A 21,081-nucleotide genomic window follows, 5' to 3' on the forward strand; every position below is an offset into this window, starting at 1 on the left:
ATGTGTAAAGCACAGATGCCATTCTGAGCTCAGCTTGCCTTGTGAGAGGACACATGTGCAGTGTGCCCTGGCAGACACCAATTACAGACACAAACCATAGTAAAATAGTTTATAAGGCTGAAAAAAGACATCTGTCCATTCAGTTCAGCTTGTTATCCTGCAAGTTGATCCAGAGAAAGGCAAAATAAAATATGTGAGGTAGAAGCACATTTTCCCCACTTAAGGGGGAACAATTCCTTCTCAACTTCAATCGGGCAATCAGAATAACTCCCTGGATCAACGACCCCTCTCTAGTAACTATAACATGTAATATCATGACATATTAGGGTGTTGCAGGATAGAGGGAGGTAGATTGAATTAATAGTTTGAAAAGTGATGGTTTTATCAGAGCGGGAAAGCATAGGGTCAGTGTGCATGTGTGTTTTATAGTGAGGGGAGGGCAGCTGTTGGCAAGTGGACAGCTTCATGTAATGCACTGCAATTACCAAAATCCAGTACTGCCAGCACAAACCTCCTTCTTTTCTGTGCACGAGTAGCCAGCCTTTCAAGCTTCTACAGTTTATAAGTGTTATAGGCATATTGCCAACAGCATATAGTTTGCTGGAAATACTGCGCAATTGTGCATTTTCCTTCTAAAAAAAAAATTGCAATTCTGTAGACACAATGATGGTGGTAAGGGCAGTGGTAGCCATTGTAAGAGTGGCATTTGGGGCAAATACAGAGGAGAGAATCATGACGAAGACCACGGAGCAGACAGGTACATTTCACAGTTGAATAAAAGTGGTGGGGAGGGTTATAACTATAACAAAGATGTGTGTTGGACAGGACTTGGGAGCCAGATTGGTGTGCTGAGGAGGAGGTGACATCATAGGAGGAGAGTGGTGCTCTCATCAACAAGAAAGAGCAGAGGCAATGTACAGTTGCAAGAAAAAGTATGTGAACCCTTTGGAATGATATGGATTTCTGCACAAATTGGTCATAAATTGTGATCTGATCTTCATCTTAGGGTACTTTCACACTAGCGTTTTTCTTTTCCGGCATAGATTTCCATCACAGGAGCCCTATACCGGAAAAGAACTGATCAGGCATATCCCCATGCATTCTGAATGGAGAGTAATCCGTTCAGGATGCATCAGGATGTCTTCAGTTCAGTCATTTTAACTGATCAGGCAAAAGATAAAACTGTAGCATGCTACGGTTTTATCTCCGGCAAAAAAAACTGAAGACTTGCCTGAATGCCGTATTCGGCATTTTTCCCCATAGGAATGTATTAGTTCCGGATCCGGCATTCAAAATACCGGAATGCCGGATCCGTCCTTCCGGTCTGTGCATACGCAGACCGGTAAAAATGTGAAAAAAGATACAAGACGGATCCGTCTGTCCGCATGACAAGCGGAGAGACGGATCCGCTCTTGCAATGCATTTGTGAGACGGATCCGCATCCGGATGCGTCTTACAAATGCTTTCAGTCACATCCAGATCGGCGGATCCGGCAGGCAGTTCCGACGATGGAACTGCTTGCCGGATTACACTGCCGCAAGTGTGAAAATCGCCTAAGTCACAACAATAGACAATCACAGTCTGCTTAAACTAATAACACACCAAGAATTAAATGTTACCGTGTTTTTATTCAACACACCATGTAAACATTCACAGTGCAGGTGGAAAAAGTATGTGAAACCCTAGACTAATGACATCTCCAAGAGCTAATTGGAGTGAGGTGTCAGCCAACTGGAGTCCAATCAATGAGATGAGATTGGAGGTGTTGGTTACAGCTGCCCTGCCCTATAAAAAACACACCAGTTCTGGGTTTGCTTTTCACAAGAAGCATTGCCTGATGTGAATGAATCCTTGCACAAAAGAGCTCTCAGAAGACCTACGATTAAGAGTTGTTGACTTGCATAAAGCTGGAAAGTGTTATAAAAGTATCTTCAAAAGCCTTGCTGTTCATCAGTCCACGGTAAGACAAATTGTCTATAAATGGAGAAAGTTCAGCACTACTGCTACTCTCCCTAGGAGTGGCCGTCCTGTAAAGATGACTGCAAGAGCACAGAGCAGACTGCTCAATGAGGTGAAGCAGAATCCTAGAGTGTCAGCTAAAGACTTACAAAAGTCTCTGGCATATGCTAACATCCCTGTTAGCGAATCTACAATACGTAAAACACTAAACAAGAATGGATTTCATGGGAGGATACCACAGAGGAAGCCACTGCTGTCCAAAAGAAAGATTGCTGCACGTTTACAGTTTGCACAAGAGCACCAGGATGTTCCACAGCAGTACTGGCAAAATATTCTGTGGACAGATGAAACCAAAGTTGAGTAGTTTGGAAGAAACATACAACACTATGTGTGGAGAAAAAGAGGCACAGCACACCAACATCAAAACCTCATCCCAACTGTGAAGTATGGTGGTGGGGGCATCATGGTTTGGGGCTGCTTTGCTGCATCAGGGCCTGGACAGATTGCTATCATTGAAGGAAAAATGAATTCCCAAGTTTATCAAGACATTTTGCAGGAGAACTTAAGGCCATCTGTCCACCAGCTGAAGCTCAACAGAAGATGGGTGTTGCAACAGGACAACAACCCAAAGAATAGAAGTAAATCAACAGAATGGCTTAAACAGAAGAAAATAAACCTTCTGGAGTGGCCCAGTCAGAGTCCTGACCTCAACCCGATTGAGATGCTGTGGCATGACCTCAAGAAAGCGATTCACACCAGACATCCCAAGAATATTGCTGAACTTAAACAGTTCTGTAAAGAGGAATGGTCAAGAATTACTCCTGACCGTTGTGCACGTCTGATCTGCAACTACAGGAAACATTTGGTTGAAGTTATTTCTGCCAGAGAAGGTTCAACTAGTTATTAAATTCAAGGGTTCACATACTTTTTCCACCTGCACTGTGAATGTTTACATGGTGTGTTCAATAAAAACATGGTAACATTTAATTCTTTGTGTGTTATTAGTTTAAGCAGACTGTGATTGTCTATTGTTGTGACTTAGATGAAGATCGTATCACATTTTATGACCAATTTGTGCAGAAATCCATATCATTCCAAAGGGTTCACATACTTTTTCTTGCAACTGTATGTCCAAAACCTCAAAAAAAACTGCCAGGGTCAGATCTTCTATTGTGATGAGCTCGGGAACTGGTGATACTGTGGGCACAGGCTCAAAACGTGCAAGACCTAGGCCATTGCCACTAGTTCTTCACAAGGCCAGCACACAGGCACAAACATAAGTACAAGAGCTCTATTGCAGAACATGAGGCTTCATCACCAGATCCAGTGGGAAAAAGAACTGGCCAGCATTTGGAAACGTCTGTCCAACTTCTTTCTGGTCTTTTTTTTATGGCAGCCAGGCTGCATCCCCAGGCGTTACAGTGTTCTTGTCATTATCATCAGCTACTTCTTCTCCTTCTCAGACTCCTCCTTCTCCTTGTAGCTTCATGAAAAAACTTCCATGTTTGGCCATGAGCAAAAAACTGTTTGTGATCATTAATTCCCATGTGTGCAAGCTGAACTCCCACCTGGCCAAGTTGATGGTGGTGCAGTTGTTACCACACCACTTAATTGTGGTCATTGAAGTGTAGTTCTGCACTTCCACCAACATTTTAATCAGAAGGCAATAATACTTCCTGCCAGCCATCCATACAATATTTTTTGTTATTCTCCAAATTCAGCGGGCAGCATTCCTACCACACCACTTAATTGTGGTAATTGAAGTGCAGTTCTGCACCTTCACAAAATGTTAATCAAAAGGCAATAATACTTCTTGCCAGCCATCCATAATACGTGTTTTGTTGTTCTCCAAATTCAGCAGGCAGTATTCTTGCCAGCTGTCTATAGAAAATGTTTCATTCTACATGTGTGGCTCAGTTCCCCACAGTCATCAAAATTTTATTTAACAGGCATTAGTTTTTCTTGCCAGCTGTCAGTAAAAATTATCTCATTCTGCAAATGTGGCACAGTTTGTTATCTATAAATGGTTTAATAGCACACTCTCCCAGTCTTGAGGGTGCTAGAGATGGGTCTCAGACCAGTCTTAACAATATAATACAAACTCTGCACTGCAAAAAATAGTATGTAATCACACGTGACTTATTCAACAATATTCCAGTATCAAGTTCCAGTAACACATAAATGCTTTCTGTACTGTGGAGGTCACTGTTAAAGGGGCGGGCCATGTGGAGGTCACTGTTAAAGGAGCAGGCACTGTGGAGGTCACTGTTAAAGGTATTCAAAACTGGGTTTACAAACTTTGTTAACCCTTTAGGTGTTCCACAAGAGTTAATGGCAGATGGAGAAACAATTTAGGAATTTAATTTTTTTTTTTAATTTTCCATTTTAACCCATTTTTTCCAGTAATAAAGTAAGGGTTAACTGCCAAACAAAACTCAATATGGGTTGCCCTGATTCTGTAGTTTGCAAAAACACCCCATATGTGTTCCTAAACTACTGTTTGGCCAAACAGGAGGACATAGAAAGAGGGGAACGCCATATGGGTTTTGGAAGGCAGATTTTGCAGGACTGGTTTTGTTTATACCATGTCCCATTTCAAGCCCCCCGTTGCACCCCTAGAATAGAAATTCCCAAAAAGTGACTCCATCTAAGAAAGTACATCCCTCAAGGTATTTAAAACTGGGTTTACAAACTTTGTTAACCCTTTAGGTGTTCCACAAGAGTTAATGGCAGATGGAGAAACAATTTTGGAATTTCAATTTTTTGGAAAATTTTCCATTTTAACCCTTACTTTATTACTGGAAAAAATGGGTTAACAGCCAAACAAAACTCAATATGGGTTGCCCTGATTCTGTAGTTTGCAGAAACACCCCATATGTGGTCGTAAACTACTGTTTGGCTAAACGGCAGGACATAGAAGAAGGGGAACGCCATATGGTTTTTGGAAGGCAGATTTTGCAGGACTGGTTTATTTACACCATGTACCCTTTCAAGCCCCCTGATGCACCCCTAGAGTAGAAACTCCATAAAAGTGACCCCATCTAGGAAACTACGGGATAAGGTGGTTGTTGTTTTGGGACTATTTTAGGGTAAATATGATTTTTGGTTGCTCTATATTACACTTTTTTTGAGGCAAGGTAACAAAAAATTTTATTCTAAAATTGTTTCTACATTCGCTATTTTGTTTTGTGGAAGGGTTAACAAAGTTTGTAAAGTAACTTTTGAATACCTTGAGGGGTGTAGTTTCTTAGATGGGGTCACTTTTTTGGAGTTTCTAGTCTAGGCTACATCAGGGAGGGCTTCTAATGGGACATGGTGTAAATAAACCAGTCCATCAAAATCTGCCGTCCAGAAACCATATGGCGTTCCCTTCGTTCTATGCCCTGCCGTGTGGCTATATAGCCATTTACGACCACATATGGGGTGTTTCTGCAAACTACAGAATCAGGGCAATAAATATTTAGTTTTGTTTGGCTGTTAACCCTTGCTTTATTACCGGAAAAAAAGGATTCAAATGGAAATTCTGCCCAAAAATGGGTGTTTTGGCACCGTTTTGTATTTTATATTTTTAACACTGTTCATCTGAGGGGTTTTGTCAAAAGTTATTTTTATAGGGCAGATTTTTACGGACGCGGCGATACTTTATATGTCTACATTTTAAAAATTATTTTGATTTTACACTATATTATCATTTTAGGAACTCCAAAAAATTATTTTAGTATCTCCATAGCCTGGGAGCTACATTCTTTATTTTTTTTGGCCGACTATCTAATGTAGGGGCTCATTTTTTGCGGGATGAGATGGCGGTTTTATTGGCACTAATTGGGGGTGCATATGACATTTCGCTCGCTATTACACTTTTTGTGATGTTAGGTGACAAAAAGTGGCTTTTTTAATTTTTTTTTCATCCGGGGGGGGGGGGGGGGTTGGGTCACATGTTATTTTTATAGAGAAGATTTTTACAGACGCGGCGATGCCCAATATGTATGGCTCTCAGACTTTGGAGACACTAAGCAGGCATCTTCAAACTGCGGCTTTCCATGCCCTGCTGATGGCTGTAGGTTGTCTGGGCATGCTGGGAGTTATAGTTTTACAACATCTGGAGGGCCGCAAATTGAGGATGCTGCACTAAAACTAACTTTTTTGGGTTAGTCCCTTCTTTCCAGTATGGGGGACCACACCTAGAAAATGTTGGCCAGGGACGATCCGAGGCGCCTCCAATTCAAGAGGTACTCCGGCCTGCTCTTTCCCAGTCTGAAAAAATCTGGTCCTTGAGGACTGCCTCATAGAATTGGAGGAATGTCCCTGTGCTGCCAGCGCTTCGGGATAGTACAAAAGTGTTATACAAGGCAACCTGTACCAAGTAGACCGCAACTTTTTTGTACCATGCCCGGGTTTTGCACATGGCATTATATGGCTTGAGGACTTGATCAGAGAAATCAACTCCTCCCATATACCGATTGTAGTCGACGATACAATCGGGCTTGAGGACCGTTGCCGCGGTACCTCGCACAGGGACAGGGGTGATGCCATTACCGTGGATTGTGGACAGTACAAGGACATCCCTCTTGTCCTTATACCTGACCAGCAAAAGGTTTCCACTGGTAAGGGAACGGGTCTCACCCCTGGGGATAGGTACCTGGAGGGGGTGGGCAGGGAGGCCGCGCTGATTTTTCCGCTAACACCCAGAGTGGGGGGACATTCTGTGGGTTGAATACGGGAATCTCGCCCCTCGTACACACAAAATTTGTAAGTGTACCCTGAGGTACTCTCACAAATTTTGTACAGCTTCATGCCATACCTCGCCCGCTTAGTGGGAATGTATTGGCGGAAACTGAGTCTCCCCTTGAATGCAACGAGAGACTCATTAACCGCGACCTCCCTTCCAGGTACGTAGGCCTGCGCAAATTTGGCCCCGAAGTGATCGATGACCGGTCGTATCTTATACAGACGTTCATAGGCAGGATCACCTCGGGGGGGACATGCTGCATTATCTGAATATTATCCATTATTATCTTATAATATCCATTTCCGGATGGCCTCAAACCGGGGACGTGTCATGGCCATACTGTAGAGTGGGGTCTGGTAGAGGACGTCCCCACTCCAGTATTGCCTGACACTGGGTTTTTGCACTAGACCCATGTGCAGCACGAGGCCCCAAAAATGTCCTCATCTCGGCTGCACTGACCGGCGTCCAGCCACCGGGTCTAGCCAAAAAGGAGCCCGGGTGCTGAGCAACGAACTGTTGGGCGTACAGGTTCGTCTGCTCCACCATCAGATTCACAAATGGGTCACTGAAAAAAAAACTAAAAAAGTCCATTTCAGTGAACCCCACTGTGGGAATCTGGATTCCTGGATTGCCAACAAAATCTGGAATCTCAGGCTCAAAATCCACTGGGGGACACCAGCTAAGTTCACCGGCAGAGGGCTCCGGTGGGCTTATTTGGTGGGCCGGGAAACCAGTACGAGCCCTAGGGAGGCTCGTACTATGGTGGGCCACAGGGTCCCTAGCATGTGGGGGCCCTGGCTCCGCCTGGCGGCGTCTCCGCCGCCTTGGGGGCTCATCGTCACCAGATGATGATGAGGAGGATGCGGATGATAAGAGGAACGTGGGGTCATCCTCATCCTCACTGGGGCTCTCGGAGTCTGAGGCAAGCTGGGCGTATGCCTCCTCCACCGAGAACATCCGGCGGGCCATGGGTATGTGTGTGTGTGCATGTCTATGTGCGTGCGTGTAAAACTTTATTGTATGTGCGTGTGTGTGGGGGCACGGGTGTTCGCGTACTAAAAAGTAAAAAAAAAAAAATGGTCAAGTGTTAGGAAAAAAAAATTCTAAAAGTTCAAACTTGCTGATCAGCGGTACAACACTGGTGGTGGGGGGGGGGGGTCTAGGGTCTCAAAGCTAGAAAAGATTAAATTTAGATTGTGTTTTTTTTTCCTAACTAACTTTTCCCTTCTATCCCTGCCTAACGGTGCCTCTCCCTCACTGACCCTAACTTACCTGGAGGGTGATGGGTGCAGGAGGGTGATGGGTGCCGACAGGGGGGATCGCAGGAGCCTGGTGAAGACGGTGCTGGGTGGTGCAGGTGCTTTTCGCAGGACAAGGGCTCTTTTATTTACTATAACACACTGCCGGGCAGAGGCTTCCGCCCAGCATTGTGTTAGGTGACGTCACCGGGTCTGAGGGGTGGGATTTAGCGCTGCCCTAGCTCTTTTACATACTAGGGCAGCACTAAAGCCCGCCCATCAGTGTCTGTGACATCACCGGGCTCACTGCTCACCGGGTTTGTCATTGGAACTCCACAAAATGCCTTTGACCTGCGCGATTTAGCGCAGGGCAAAGGAGAGGATCGGAGCATGAACTGCTCCGATGCTCAAGTCCGGGGGGCTGCCTGGGTGAAAATGTGTGTATGTCCGGGTTCAGCTCTGAATCCGGACAACCCCTTTAAAGCCTCATTCAGACGTCTTTGCTCAAATACGTATGAAGGTGATGCATCTGTGAAGCTGTCTGTAAAGGATCAGTTTTGGATCTGTGTGTCTGTTTTTTGCTGTCCGTGTTTCGCTGACAATGAAGCATCTCTTCTTCATGATCCGTAAAACACCGATGGCATCCATCTTCTCCGAATACCATCATGTGTGTTTTATTTTTATTTTAAAAAGCTTAAATAATCCATCAATGCAGTGTGATTTTAAACAGGCTGCTTGTTGCCACCCTCAACCATGCCTTTTCCAATAGCTATATATGCCGCTATCATTTTGAAATTACTAATGCTGTCTTGGCATTAAAGAGCTTAAAAGAGGTTGGATACAGTCCTAGGAGATCTCAGAGTGTCGCACACTCAGGGAATTATGAGCACTTTCAGTTTGGGTCCAATTTATTTAAGCCCAAATCGAATCAAACCTGAAATAAATTTATTCATCTCCATATTTAAAGAGCATCTGTCAGCATAATCAACTCTATGATCAACAATACCCTTAGGCCTCATGCACACGACAGTATTTTTTCACGGTCCGCAAAACGGGGTTCCGTTGGTCCGTGATCCGTGACCGTTTTTTCATCCGTGGGTCTTCCTTGATTTTTGGAGGATCCACGGACATGAAAAAAAAGTCGTTTTGGTGTCCGGCTGGCCGTGCGGAGCCAAACGAATCCGTCCTGATTTACAATGCAAGTCAATGTGGACGGATCCGTTTGACATTGACACAATATGGTGCAATTACAAACAGATCCGTCCCCTATTGACTTTCAATGTAAAGTCAGGAGTTAATATACCATAGGATCAGAGTTTTTGTCCAATCCGATGGTATATTTTAACTTGAAGGGTCCCCATCACCATGGGAACGCCTCTATGTTAGAATATACCATCGGATTTGAGTTACATTGTGAAAACTCATATCCGACAGTATATTCTAACACAGAGGCGTTCCCATGGTGATGGGGACGCTTCAAGTTAGAATATACTACGAACTGTGTACATGACTGCCCCCTGCTGCCTGGCAGCACCCAATCTCTTACAGGGGGCTGTGATCAGCACAATTAACCCCTCAGGTGCCGCACCTGAAGGGGTTAATTGTTTGCATCATAGCCCCCTGTAAGAGATCGGGGCTGCCAGGCAGCAGGGGGCAGACCCCCCCTCCCTCCCCAGTTTGAATATCATTGGTGGCCAGTGTGCGCCCCCCCCGGCCCCCCCTCCCTCCCTTTATTGTATTATCATTGGTAGCCAGTGTGCGGCCCCCCCCTCCCTCCCTCTATTGTATTATCATTGGTAGCCAGTGTGCGGCCCCCCCTCCCTCCCTTTATTGTATTATCATTGGTAGCCAGTGTGCGCCCCCCCTCTATTGTATTATTTTCATTGGTGGCACAGTGTGCGGCCTCTCCCGCCCCCCCCCTCCGATCATTGGTGGCAGCGGAGAGTTCCGATCGGAGTCCCAGTTTAATCGCTGGGGCTCCGATCGGTAACCATGGCAACCAGGACGCTACTGCAGTTGCCATGGTTACTTAGCAATATTAGAAGCATCATACTTACCTGCTGCGCTGTCTGTGACCGTCCGGGAGCTCCTCCTACTGGTAAGTGACAGGTCTGTGCGGCGCATTGCTTAATGATCTGTCACTTACCAGTAGGAGGAGCTCCGGGCCGGTCACAGACAGCGCAGCAGGTAAGTATGATGCTTCTAATATTGCTAAGTATTAGGGGGGGGAGAGGGGAGGCCGCACACTGGCTACCAATGATATTAATACAATAGAGGGGGGCCGAGGGGGGGCGCACACTGGCCACCAATGATAATACAATAGAGGGAGGGAGGGGTGGCCGCACACTGGCTACCAATGATAATACAATAAAGGGAGGGAGGGGGGGCCGGGGGGGGCGCACACTGTGCCACCAATGATATTAATACAATAGAGGGAGGGGGGGCCGCACACTGGCTACCAATGATAATACAATAAAGGGAGGGGGGGGCCGCACACTGTGCCACCAATGATATTAATACAATAGAGGGGGGGGCCGCACTGGCCACCAATGAAATTAAAACTGGGGAGGGAGGGGGGTCTGCCCCTGCTGCCTGGCAGCCCCTGATCTCTTACAGGGGGCTATGATACGCACAATTAACCCCTTCAGGTGCGGCACCTGAGGGGTTAATTGTGCGTATCACAGCCCCCTGTAAGAGATCGGGTGCTGCCAGGCAGCAGGGGGCAGTCATGTACACAGTTCTTAGTATATTCGAACTAGAAGCGTCCCCATCACTATGGGAACGCCTCTGTGTTAGAATATACTGTCGGATATGAGTTTTCACGAAGTGAAAACTCAGCTCTGAAAAAGCTTTTATGCAGACGGATCTTCGGATCCGTCTGTATGAAAGTAGCCTACGGACACGGATCACGGACACGGATGCCAATCTTGTGTGCATCCGTATTTTTTCACGGACCCATTGATTTGAATGGGTCCGTGAACCGTTGCCGTCAAAAAAATAGGACAGGTCATATTTTTTTGACGGACAGGATACACGGATCACAGAGGCAGATGACAAACGGTGCATTTTCCGAGTTTTCAACGGACCCATTGAAAGTCAATGGGTCCGCAGAAAATCACGGAAAACGGAACAACGGCCACGGGTGCACACAACGGTCGTGTGCATGAGGCCTTATTATGTGGCCTCCTTGCTGAGAAAAAACATTTGTATTCATATTCAAATTACCTAACTGGGGCACAGCCAAAGCCCTTGGAGCACCAGTTTATTACACCCCTTCAGCTTCAGTCGCTCCCACCTTCCCTCAGATTCACAGGGCTAGACATCTCATCTGGCCCTGTCTTCTTGTATCTGCACTGTATCTTCTAAACTCTGTGCTTTCTCAGTGGGTCTCCTGTTCTCCAAGCAGCGCAGATTACAACTACGTAAACGCAGAAACCAGGAGACACAGCATAGAGGCGAGATGGCAGGTCTCAGCACTTGCTTGGAGTGCAGCAGGAAACTCACTGAGCAGGCGCTGAGACTGGAAGATATGTCGCCAACACAAGACAGACAGGGTTAGATAGGATGTCTAGCCCTGTCAATATGGGAAAGAGGAATAGACTAAAGTTGAAGGGGTATAACAAACTGACGTTCCAAGGACTCTGACTGGCCCCTCTATTCTCCAGTTAGGTTATCTGCGTAAGAACAAAAATGCATTTTTCTCAGCAACTGGGCCACAGACATAATAAGGGTATCGGTTTTATCAGCATGATCAACCCTACCAGGCTGCATGCCTGGTTTAATAGGGTTGATCATGCTGACAGAGGCTCTTCAAAACTAAATTGTAGCACAAGTAAAAATTTGAAAAACTGTAACAACAAATGCAGCAGTCAATAATTTATGTTATTGGGAGGTAAAACCCATCCTTGCATAGATTCAGTCTAAAGGCTCGTTCTGCCACGTTAGGCCTAATTCACATATCCGTGTTTTGCATCAGTGATTGTTAGCAGAAACCAGGTACTGTATGACTCAAAAACACATCACAAATCACTAAGACGGAAGGAAATTCCATTATTCGTGGGTGATAAAACAATCCCAACAACTCCATTAAAATACAACACAGAGCAATTTGTCACCACTTACACATTTCAGGCAATACTTTTGCCCTTAGTCACTGCTATGAAACACAAATATTGATGTATTACTCTTGATGGATTTTAAAAGAGTTGTTTTAATAAAGCCTGGAATGTTTTATCACCAGTGGATCCTTTAATTTCCCTCTTCTCTGTGCTTGATTTGTTGCTTTTGACCATACCTGTACATGCATCCAGCACCATGAAGGTGCGCCAACAACACATCTTTCCCTACAAAATACATGGCATACTGTAGGAGTAAACTATTCCATTATACTTTATATCTGTGCAAACTTCATTTGTGGTTTTGGCTAACGGTCCCTGATACAGTATATGATTTAGGTCTTAGACTGTCCCAAATCCATTTGAAAACTTGAATGCACAGCCTCATAGAAGTTGTAGAGATTAGAAAAAAATCTCCCCCCTATCATTGGTGGCAGCGGAGTGTACCGATCGGAGTCCCAGTTTAATCGCTGGGGCTCCGATCGGTAACCATGGCAACCAGGACGCTACTGCAGTCCCGGTTGCCATGGTTACTTAGCAATTTGTAGAACCATTATACTTACCTGCGAGCTGCGATGTCTGCGTCCGGCCGGGAGCTCCTCCTACTGGTAAGTGACAGATCATGGAAACCCCCCACCGTACAATGTAAAATGATAAGGATAGCTGCTAGGTTAAGAAGCCAGGAAAAGGGAAGCAGGTCACCTCCTATAGCGTCCCTAATCCTCTCCCTAACTCCTCACCGTATGAGCGGACCCCGATGGTAGGACGGCTCATACCCTGGAAACCTGGGATCCTGAGTCGCCCTGATAATCCCTCAGATAGGAGCAGGGGGAAGACGTCCTGTTCATCCAAGACACGGAAGAACAAGAGTCTCGAAAGTCCTAATAGCAGGGAAAAGGAGAGAACATACTCTGCAAGAGGATCGGCAGGTAAGAACACAAGACAACACACTTACCTGCCGAAGTCTCCACGACTGGAACCCGTGCATACATACAGGAGCCCTAACACCAAACAGGATGCCGTACCAGCGACACACAGGTATCCAGCACACTAGACTCCGCCAGGACCCCCATGCCGAAAGGTGCATGGTAGCCCCAGGCAGCGCTGCATACAGGCTAGTGGTTCTCCCCTCCCAGAAATCAACCCCCTTCCGGAGGACACAACACACAGGGACACAAACGTCTTACATACATGCAGGGACAAACACCAACAACAGCCCAGACATGTAACAACAATCAAGACATACAACACACCCTGAACATAAACCCACACCTAACATACAACCTAACAGTGAGGCTATAGGGGAGCATACAAAAGGAAGACAATTTATGTCCAACAAGGTGGCCCTCAAGGACTGGGCAAGTTCACCCAGGAAAGGAGCAGAGCTCCAACACCAAGCAAGGCTGGAGTACCACTGACTCCAGCCAGGAAGCCACAGGTAATATCCACATAGCGGCCACACCCAGGACACGCCTAAATCCCCACTAGCCAGAGGATTAACCCCTCGTTCACCAAACCGCAGGGAGAGACACCTTAAAGGGGAAATGCACGACAACAATACGTTGCCACCGGCAACCAGTCTGCACGGCAGCTGCGTCACGGTCAAACATCAATATGACCGTGACACTTACTTGTTAACTAAAGTGCACCCTGCAATTTTGACGTCCAAGGCATCTGATGTGTTAAATGATGATCAGAGTTATTTCTGACCCCTGTCACTCCAAAACTCTATTTAATAATCTTCTATTTAATCCCTTCCTGACCTCCTCCATACATATATGGAGGAAGTTAGGTCTTTAAACATGGCACCCTCCCAGAAGCTGAGCAGGTGCCATATCCATTGTGATTGGTGATAATGCAGATCACAGACATTTCAAACGTTAGATGTCGTGGCCATGGTATCTGAGGCAGCTTTCTCCAAACTGAGATTGGGGGAGCCATTCATTTGCTCTGGTAGCCCTCTGAAGAATCTGAGGCTACCACAACGATAGTTCCTGTGGTAGAGCTCCATAGGACAATAATGAAACTCCCATAGGCTGCAATGGCAATTCATTGCATTCTATGTGACGAGCAATCTGACAATCGCATGCTCAAATCCCCTAGGGGGATGTAATTTTTTAAAATTTAAATATAAAAATTCAGCTTATCTAAATAAGTTATTCTCATTAAATGGCAAAATATCTCACTTTCAACATCTGAAATGTGTTCTATGATCTATTGTGAATAAAATATGGGTCTGTGAGATTTGTAGATCATTGCATTCTGTTTTTATTTACATTTATTTACATTTTACACAGCGTCCCAACTTTTTTGGAATTGGGGTTGTAAATGAACCTATGAAGTATACTTGTATATGTTGTTTCTTTTTTTACAATATTAATGTTCACAGTAATACACTGAGATGGAGTTTCTAAACTTGCTTTATTTTTTTTTCCATTTTATAAACAGAACTTGAAGTTGCAAGACTAAGCACAGATGTGAATTTAGAAGATCTCCATTTCCCACAGAATATTGGATATGGTAGCTCAATTCAACTTTCTTCGAATACACTGAGACAAAATGGACGCAATGGTAAATAAAAATTATGCTACTATTTTAAAAAAACACAAACTGAGGTATAACTGAAAGGTATTAAATAGGCAATCTAGTACCAAATCTATTTTAACATAAGGGCTCACAGGAATTTTTTTCATTTTTGCATCACTCGAAGCCATTTTTTTCTGTTAAAGTAGCCGTATAAGGGCTTGTTTTTTGGAAGAGTTGTATTCATGAATGACAATATAGTTACATAGTTAATATGGTTGAAAAAAGGCATAAGTCCATCAAGTTCAACCAAGGGATAGGTGGGGACGCGAATCCCAGAAGGAAAAAAATGAAATGAATGTGTTGGGATACATGTAACCTTTTATTAACTCTTTATGGTAGGGAATGGGAAAAACAAGTATTGTACCATTGATTTCAATTTTGTATAATTCATTGTGTATCATAACTAACATGCTACTTTAATTTTATTTGTGCAATTAAAAGCATACCCGATATAGATTTTTTTTCCTATGTTTTACCACTTTTGCACCAAAAGCACTTAGTTTTTTGGTCAGTGCAGCCAAATCAAGGCTTGTTTTTTTCAGTAATGAATTGTACTTTTTGGGACATCATTAAAGAGTATATAAAACTTATGGATTAGCTTTTATTAACTATTTTTGTGGCAGTATTGAATTTTTTATTTTTATTTACTTAACTTTATAGCGTTCACCATCCAGCAATAACTATCATGTTACTTTTATTTGATGGGTCAGTACTTGTATGGCTATACCAAATGTATATGGCTCCATTTGTTTCTTTCACTATGTCTACACAATTATAGCATATCTCTGGCAAAAATGTGTTTCTTTTTATGTTGCCACATTCCAAGCATTATAACTTTTTCCATCTATGTACCCGTATGCGGGCTTGTTTTTTTGTGAGATGTGATGTAGTTTTTTTTATACCATTTTGGGGTAAATATAACTTAGACAGAGTTCACACTTCAGTTATTTGATCAGTTATTTCCATCAATTAAATATTAACAAGTGACTTTCCGCATTTTGATATACTATTTCGTCATGATGATCAATGCAGGGGCCCGTCAGTTCTTGATTGCCGGACCCCTGCTGTATCCACCTGCATTGCTATAAAAGCCAATGCCGGCGGATTCACCCCTTCTATGCCACGGTCAGCGCTGACCGCGGTATAGAAGGTGCATGCGGCAGCTGAGGGAGCCCATCTGGTCCCCAAACTGCTGTAGTGGGGACCCAAAGGGTGACAAGGCAGCCCGATGCCATGTACAGGCTGCACCAAGCGATCAAAAAGGCGTATGTACCACAAAATGGTACCAATAAAACCGTCACCTCATCCCGCAAAAAATGAGCCCCTACATAAGAAAATCGCTCAAAAAAAATAAAAATTATAACTCTCAGTACATGGAGACACTAAAACATCATTTTTTGTTTCAAATATGCTATTATTGTGTTAAAGTGAAATAAATAAAAAAAGTAGACATATTAGGTATTGCCGCGTCTGTAGCAACCTGCTCTATAAAAATATCATATGACCTAACCCCTCAGTTGAAAAAAATAAAATAAAAACAGTGGCAAAAAAGCCATTTTTTACATTTAACATCGCGTAAAGTGCAACACCAAGCGATCAAAAAGGCATATGCCCCCCAAAATAGTACCAATGAACACCTCATCCCGCAAAAAAATTAGACCCTACCTAAGACAATCGGTCAAAAAATAAAAAAGCTATGGCTCTCAGACTATGGAGACACTAAAACATATTTTTTTGGGTTTCAAATATGGTATTATTGTGTAAAACTTAAATAAATAAGAAAAAGTATACATATTAGGTATTGCCACCTCTGTAACGATCTGCTCTATAAAAATGTCACATGACTTAACCCCTTAGGTAAACGCGGTAAAAATAAATAAATAAAAACTGTGCCAAAACAACCAATTTTTGGGCCACCTTGCCCCATAAAGTGTAATAATGAATGATCAAAAAAATCATATGTACCCAAAAATTGTACCAATAAAAACGTCAACTCTTCCTGCAAAAAACGAGCCCCTGCACGAGACGATCGGCAGAAAAATAAAAAAATAAGCCGTTCAGAAAACGGAGACACAAAAACATATTTTTTTTTTCAAAAATGTTTTATTAGGTAAAACTGAAACAAAGAATGTAGACATATTTGATATTATTGCATCCTTAACAACCTGCTCTATAAAAATAACACATGATCTATCCTGTCAGATGAATGTTATAAAAAATAAAAACGGTGCCAAAACCTTGCCTCACAAAAAATGTAAAATAGAGCAATTAAAAATCATACGTACCCCAAAATAGTACCAATAAAACTGGCACCTTATCCCCTAGTTTCCAAAATGGGATAATTTTTTGGGAGTTTCTACTGTAAGTGTGCATCAGGGGGGCTTCAAATGGGACATGGCATCTAAAAAAACTGTCCCACTGTTCTTCTGCGTTCTGCCGTGTGCCCTTACATCAGTTTATAACCGCACGTGGGATGTTTCTGTAAACCGCAGAATCAGGGTAATAAATATTGAGTTCTGTTTGGCTGTTAACCCTTGATGTGTTAAAGAAAAAAATGAATTAGAATGGAAAATCTGCCAAAAAAGTGAAATTTGGAAATGTCATCTCCATTTTCCTTTAATTCTTGTGGAACACCTAAAGGGTTGACAAAGTTTGTAAAATCAGTTTTGAGTAACTTGAGGGGTTTAGTTTCTACAATGGGGTGATTTATGGGGGCTTTCTACTATGTTAGCCCCACAAAGTGACTTCAGACCTGAAACGGTCCTTAATAAGTGGGTTTTGGAAATTTTCTTAAAAATTGTAAGAATTGCTTCTAAACTTTTAAGCCTTCTAACGTCCTAAAAAAAAAAAAGACATTTACAAAATGATGCCAACATAAAGTAGACATATGGGGAATGTTAAGTAATAAATATTTTATGAGGTATCACTTTCTGTTTTAAAAGCAGAGAAATGTAAATTTTGAAAATTGCTAATTTTTCTAAATTTTGGGTAAATTTGGGATTTTTTCATAAATAAAGTTGAAATATATTGACTCAAATTTATGACTATCTTAACGTACTGTACAATGTGTCACGAGAAAACATTCTCAGAATGGCTTGGATAAATAAAAGTGTTCCAAAGTTATTACCACATAAAGTGACATATGTCAGATTTGCAAAAAATGGCCTGGGCAGAAGGGCGAAAATGGCCCGGGGTGGAAGGGATTAAGATAACACATTGCTAAAACATTTTACTAAAACCATAATTAGACAATGCATGAATAGAACTGTGGAGGATGTTTGTAGGATAAAGCTCAAGACACCTCCAGTCAGATATCCCCCCCCCCCCGGCCGGGTTGGCTTCTAGAATGGTGTAAATGATGGCAGCAAGGCATCCAGCATCTGATCAATATTCCTTTATTCGATGTAACACATGGCACTCAACGTGTTTCAGGGGTCCAAGATAAAAAGCCCCCTTCCTCAGGAGTAATATAAATACAATGTTTCAGTTTTAACAGTCATCATTCTTTTATATTTATTCATATATACAGTGGCGCAAAAAAGTATTTAGTCAGCTACTAATTGTGCAAGTTCTCCCACTTAAAAAGATTAGAGAGGCCTGTAATCTTCATCATAGGTAAACCTCAACTATGAGAGACATCATGAGAAAAAAAAATGCAGAAAATCACATTATGGTAGAAAAAAAGTATTTGGTCAATAACAAAAGTTAATCTCAATACTTTATTATATACCATTTGTTGGCAATGACAGAAGTCAAACGTTTTCTGTAAGTCTTCACAAGGTTTTCACACTTGCTGGTATTTTGGCCCATTCCTCCATGCAGATCTCCTCTAAAGCAGTGATGTTTTGGGGCTGTCGCTGGGCAACACGAACTTTCAACTCCCTCTAAAGGTTTTCTATGGGGTTGAGATCTGGACACTGGCTAGGCCACTCCAGGACTTTGAAATGCTTCTTACAAAGCCACTTCTTTGTTGCCCGGGCGGTGTGTTTGGGATCATTGTCATGCTGAAAGTCCCAGCCACGTTTCATCTTCAATGCCCTTGCTGATGGAAGGAGGTTTTCACTCAAAATCTCACGATACATGGCCCCATTCATTCTTTCCTTTACACGAATCAGTCGTCCTGGTCCCTTTGCAGAAAAACAGCCCCAATGCATGATGTTTCCACCCCCATGCTTCACAGTAGGTATGGTGTTCTTTGGATGCAACTCAGCATTCTTTCTCCTCCAAACACTACGAGTTGAGTTTTTACCAAAAAGTTCTACTTTAGTTTCATCTGACCATATGACTTTCTCCCAATCCTCTTCTGGATCATCCAAATACTCTCTAGCAAACTTCAGACGGGTCCGGACATGTACTGGCTTAAGCAGGGGGACACATCTGGCACTGCAGGATTTGTGTCCCTGGCGGCGTAGTGTGTTACTGATGGTAGCCTTTGTTACTTTTGTCCCAGCTCTCTGCAGGTCATTTACTAGGTCCCCCCGTGTGGTTCAGGGATTTTTGCTCACCGTTCTTGTGATCATTTTGACCCCACGGCGTTGAAATCTTGTGTGGAGCCCCAGATCGAGGGAAATTATCAGTGGTCTTGTATGTCTTCCATTTTCTAATAATTGCTCCCACAGTTGATTTCTTCACACCAAGCTGCTTGCCTATTGCAGATTCAGTCTTTCTAGCCTGGTGCAGGTCTACAATTTTGTTTCTGGTGTCCTTCGACAGCTCTTTAGTCTTGGCCATAGTGGAGTTTGGAATGTGACTGTTTGAGGTTGTGGACAGATGTCTTTTATGCTGATAACAAGTTCAAACCGGTGCCATTAATACAGGTAACAATTGGAGGACAGAGGAGCCTCTTAAAGAAGAAGTTACAGGTCTGTGAGAGCCAGAAATCTTGCTTTTTTGTAAGTGACCCAATACTTATTTTACAGCGAATTTACCAAATAATTCATTAGAAATCCTATAATGTGATTTCATGTATTCTTTCCCCCCATTCTGTCTCTCATATTTGAAGTGTACCTATGATGAAAATTACATGCCTCTCTCATCTTTTTAAGTGGAATAACTTGCACAATTGGTGGCTGACTAAATACTTTTTTGCCCCACTGTAATTGATTATCACCACTCAGTCATTTTCTCACGGTTCATTGTGATCTATATGTGCTCTTTGAGTCCACAAATATTGCATATTTTCTTTCATCTATATCCCAGCCCAGCCAATATAGCTTAAGTCCAGTTGTTAGTCAGTGCAGGCATAGCTCCTGTAATCATGGTGGCACAGCTGTGCCTGCATGATCACCATGATCACCATGATGTAACGATGCATCCTGGAAGCTTAGTGCAAGCCTATGGTCTTCCTTGCAAAAAGAATGAATTGATGAAAACAAGATCATAATAAACAGATCAATATTGATGGGTACCACTGTCCATCATCCACTTCCAATATCCCCCCCTGGAGAATCTCTTGGAACCCATGCAACTCTCAATAGTCGCAAGTGACAATACGCTGCCTTCTTCTGAAAGAGCTCAACATCTGACTTAAAGCCTCTGTACAAATCGTGAAAAGGTCACTCTCACATATGCAGGGCCTCAGAGGACTACTGCAAATGGTTAACTAATACCTAAAGTGTTAATGTAATGTTCTTAATTTAAATGTAGAGAGTTGTGTTTTATGTAAACTCAGTAGCAATGTATTTGCAAACTAATGGTTACCTAATTGGCAGACTGTGTTTAGGTTGCCAGGTGATTGGCTGGATCTTCCCCCTGATTAGTGGATAGTAGAGTATATTCTGAGGAAAGCTACAGGAGAGACATGTGTGCTGAGAGATTTTGCACGGACAAGGCACAAGCTCAGAGAACCTCTGTCTTTGACTGTACAGCTGCCAGAGAAGCAACACTGCTACCAAAGTACCCTGAAAAAAATAGACCAGACATCTTAGAAGGTCTAGAAAAGGGGTCTCAAACTCTGCCGTATATAAAAGCTGCACATATAAAAATTTCCACTTAACAGGCAGCATTCATTTCAAATATGATATAATAAATATGTAGACACAGTGGTGAAGTGCAGTGCTCACAGCCCACAGAGGATCCTCGTTCACCTGTGCTATAGGCGTGTAATATACACATATATCACACCTACAGCATAAACGTGTGTCACACTCACTATCCCTGAATTTAATCTTAAAAGCAAATGATGAGGCAGCACTCCAATATCAGTGAAAGGTGTTAGACCCGTTTATTTCCCCAGTCGCAATGTTTCAAGCTTGACAAAGGCCTCTTAGTGCTGGGCTGAAACGTTACGAATGGGGAAATAAACGTGTCTAACACCCTTCACTGATATTGGAGTGCTGCCTCATCATTTTCTTTTTGGATATTGTCTGTGGACTTTTGCGTTAAATTCAGGAGGGATTACACCCAACTTCACATGGACTGTGCATGCGTCCTAATTTATTATCAAAAATATTTT

The 21,081-nt window shown here is 43.1% G+C and overlaps 1 protein-coding gene across 2 annotated transcripts in view; it reads left to right on the forward strand.

Moving 5' to 3' along the window:
* Positions 1 to 21,081, forward strand: part of ADGRL3 (adhesion G protein-coupled receptor L3) — a 1,148,457-nt gene that overhangs the window by 602,237 nt on the left and 525,139 nt on the right. For both annotated transcript variants that reach the window (XM_040417792.1, XM_040417793.1), the window contains exon 12: positions 14,490 to 14,612. In XM_040417792.1, the coding sequence (XP_040273726.1) occupies positions 14,490 to 14,612 (123 nt within the window). The remainder of the gene's footprint in view (positions 1 to 14,489; positions 14,613 to 21,081) is intronic.

This window comes from Bufo bufo, chromosome 2 (assembly GCF_905171765.1).
Source record: "Bufo bufo chromosome 2, aBufBuf1.1, whole genome shotgun sequence".
In the NCBI taxonomy this organism is placed as follows: Eukaryota; Metazoa; Chordata; class Amphibia; order Anura; family Bufonidae; genus Bufo; species Bufo bufo.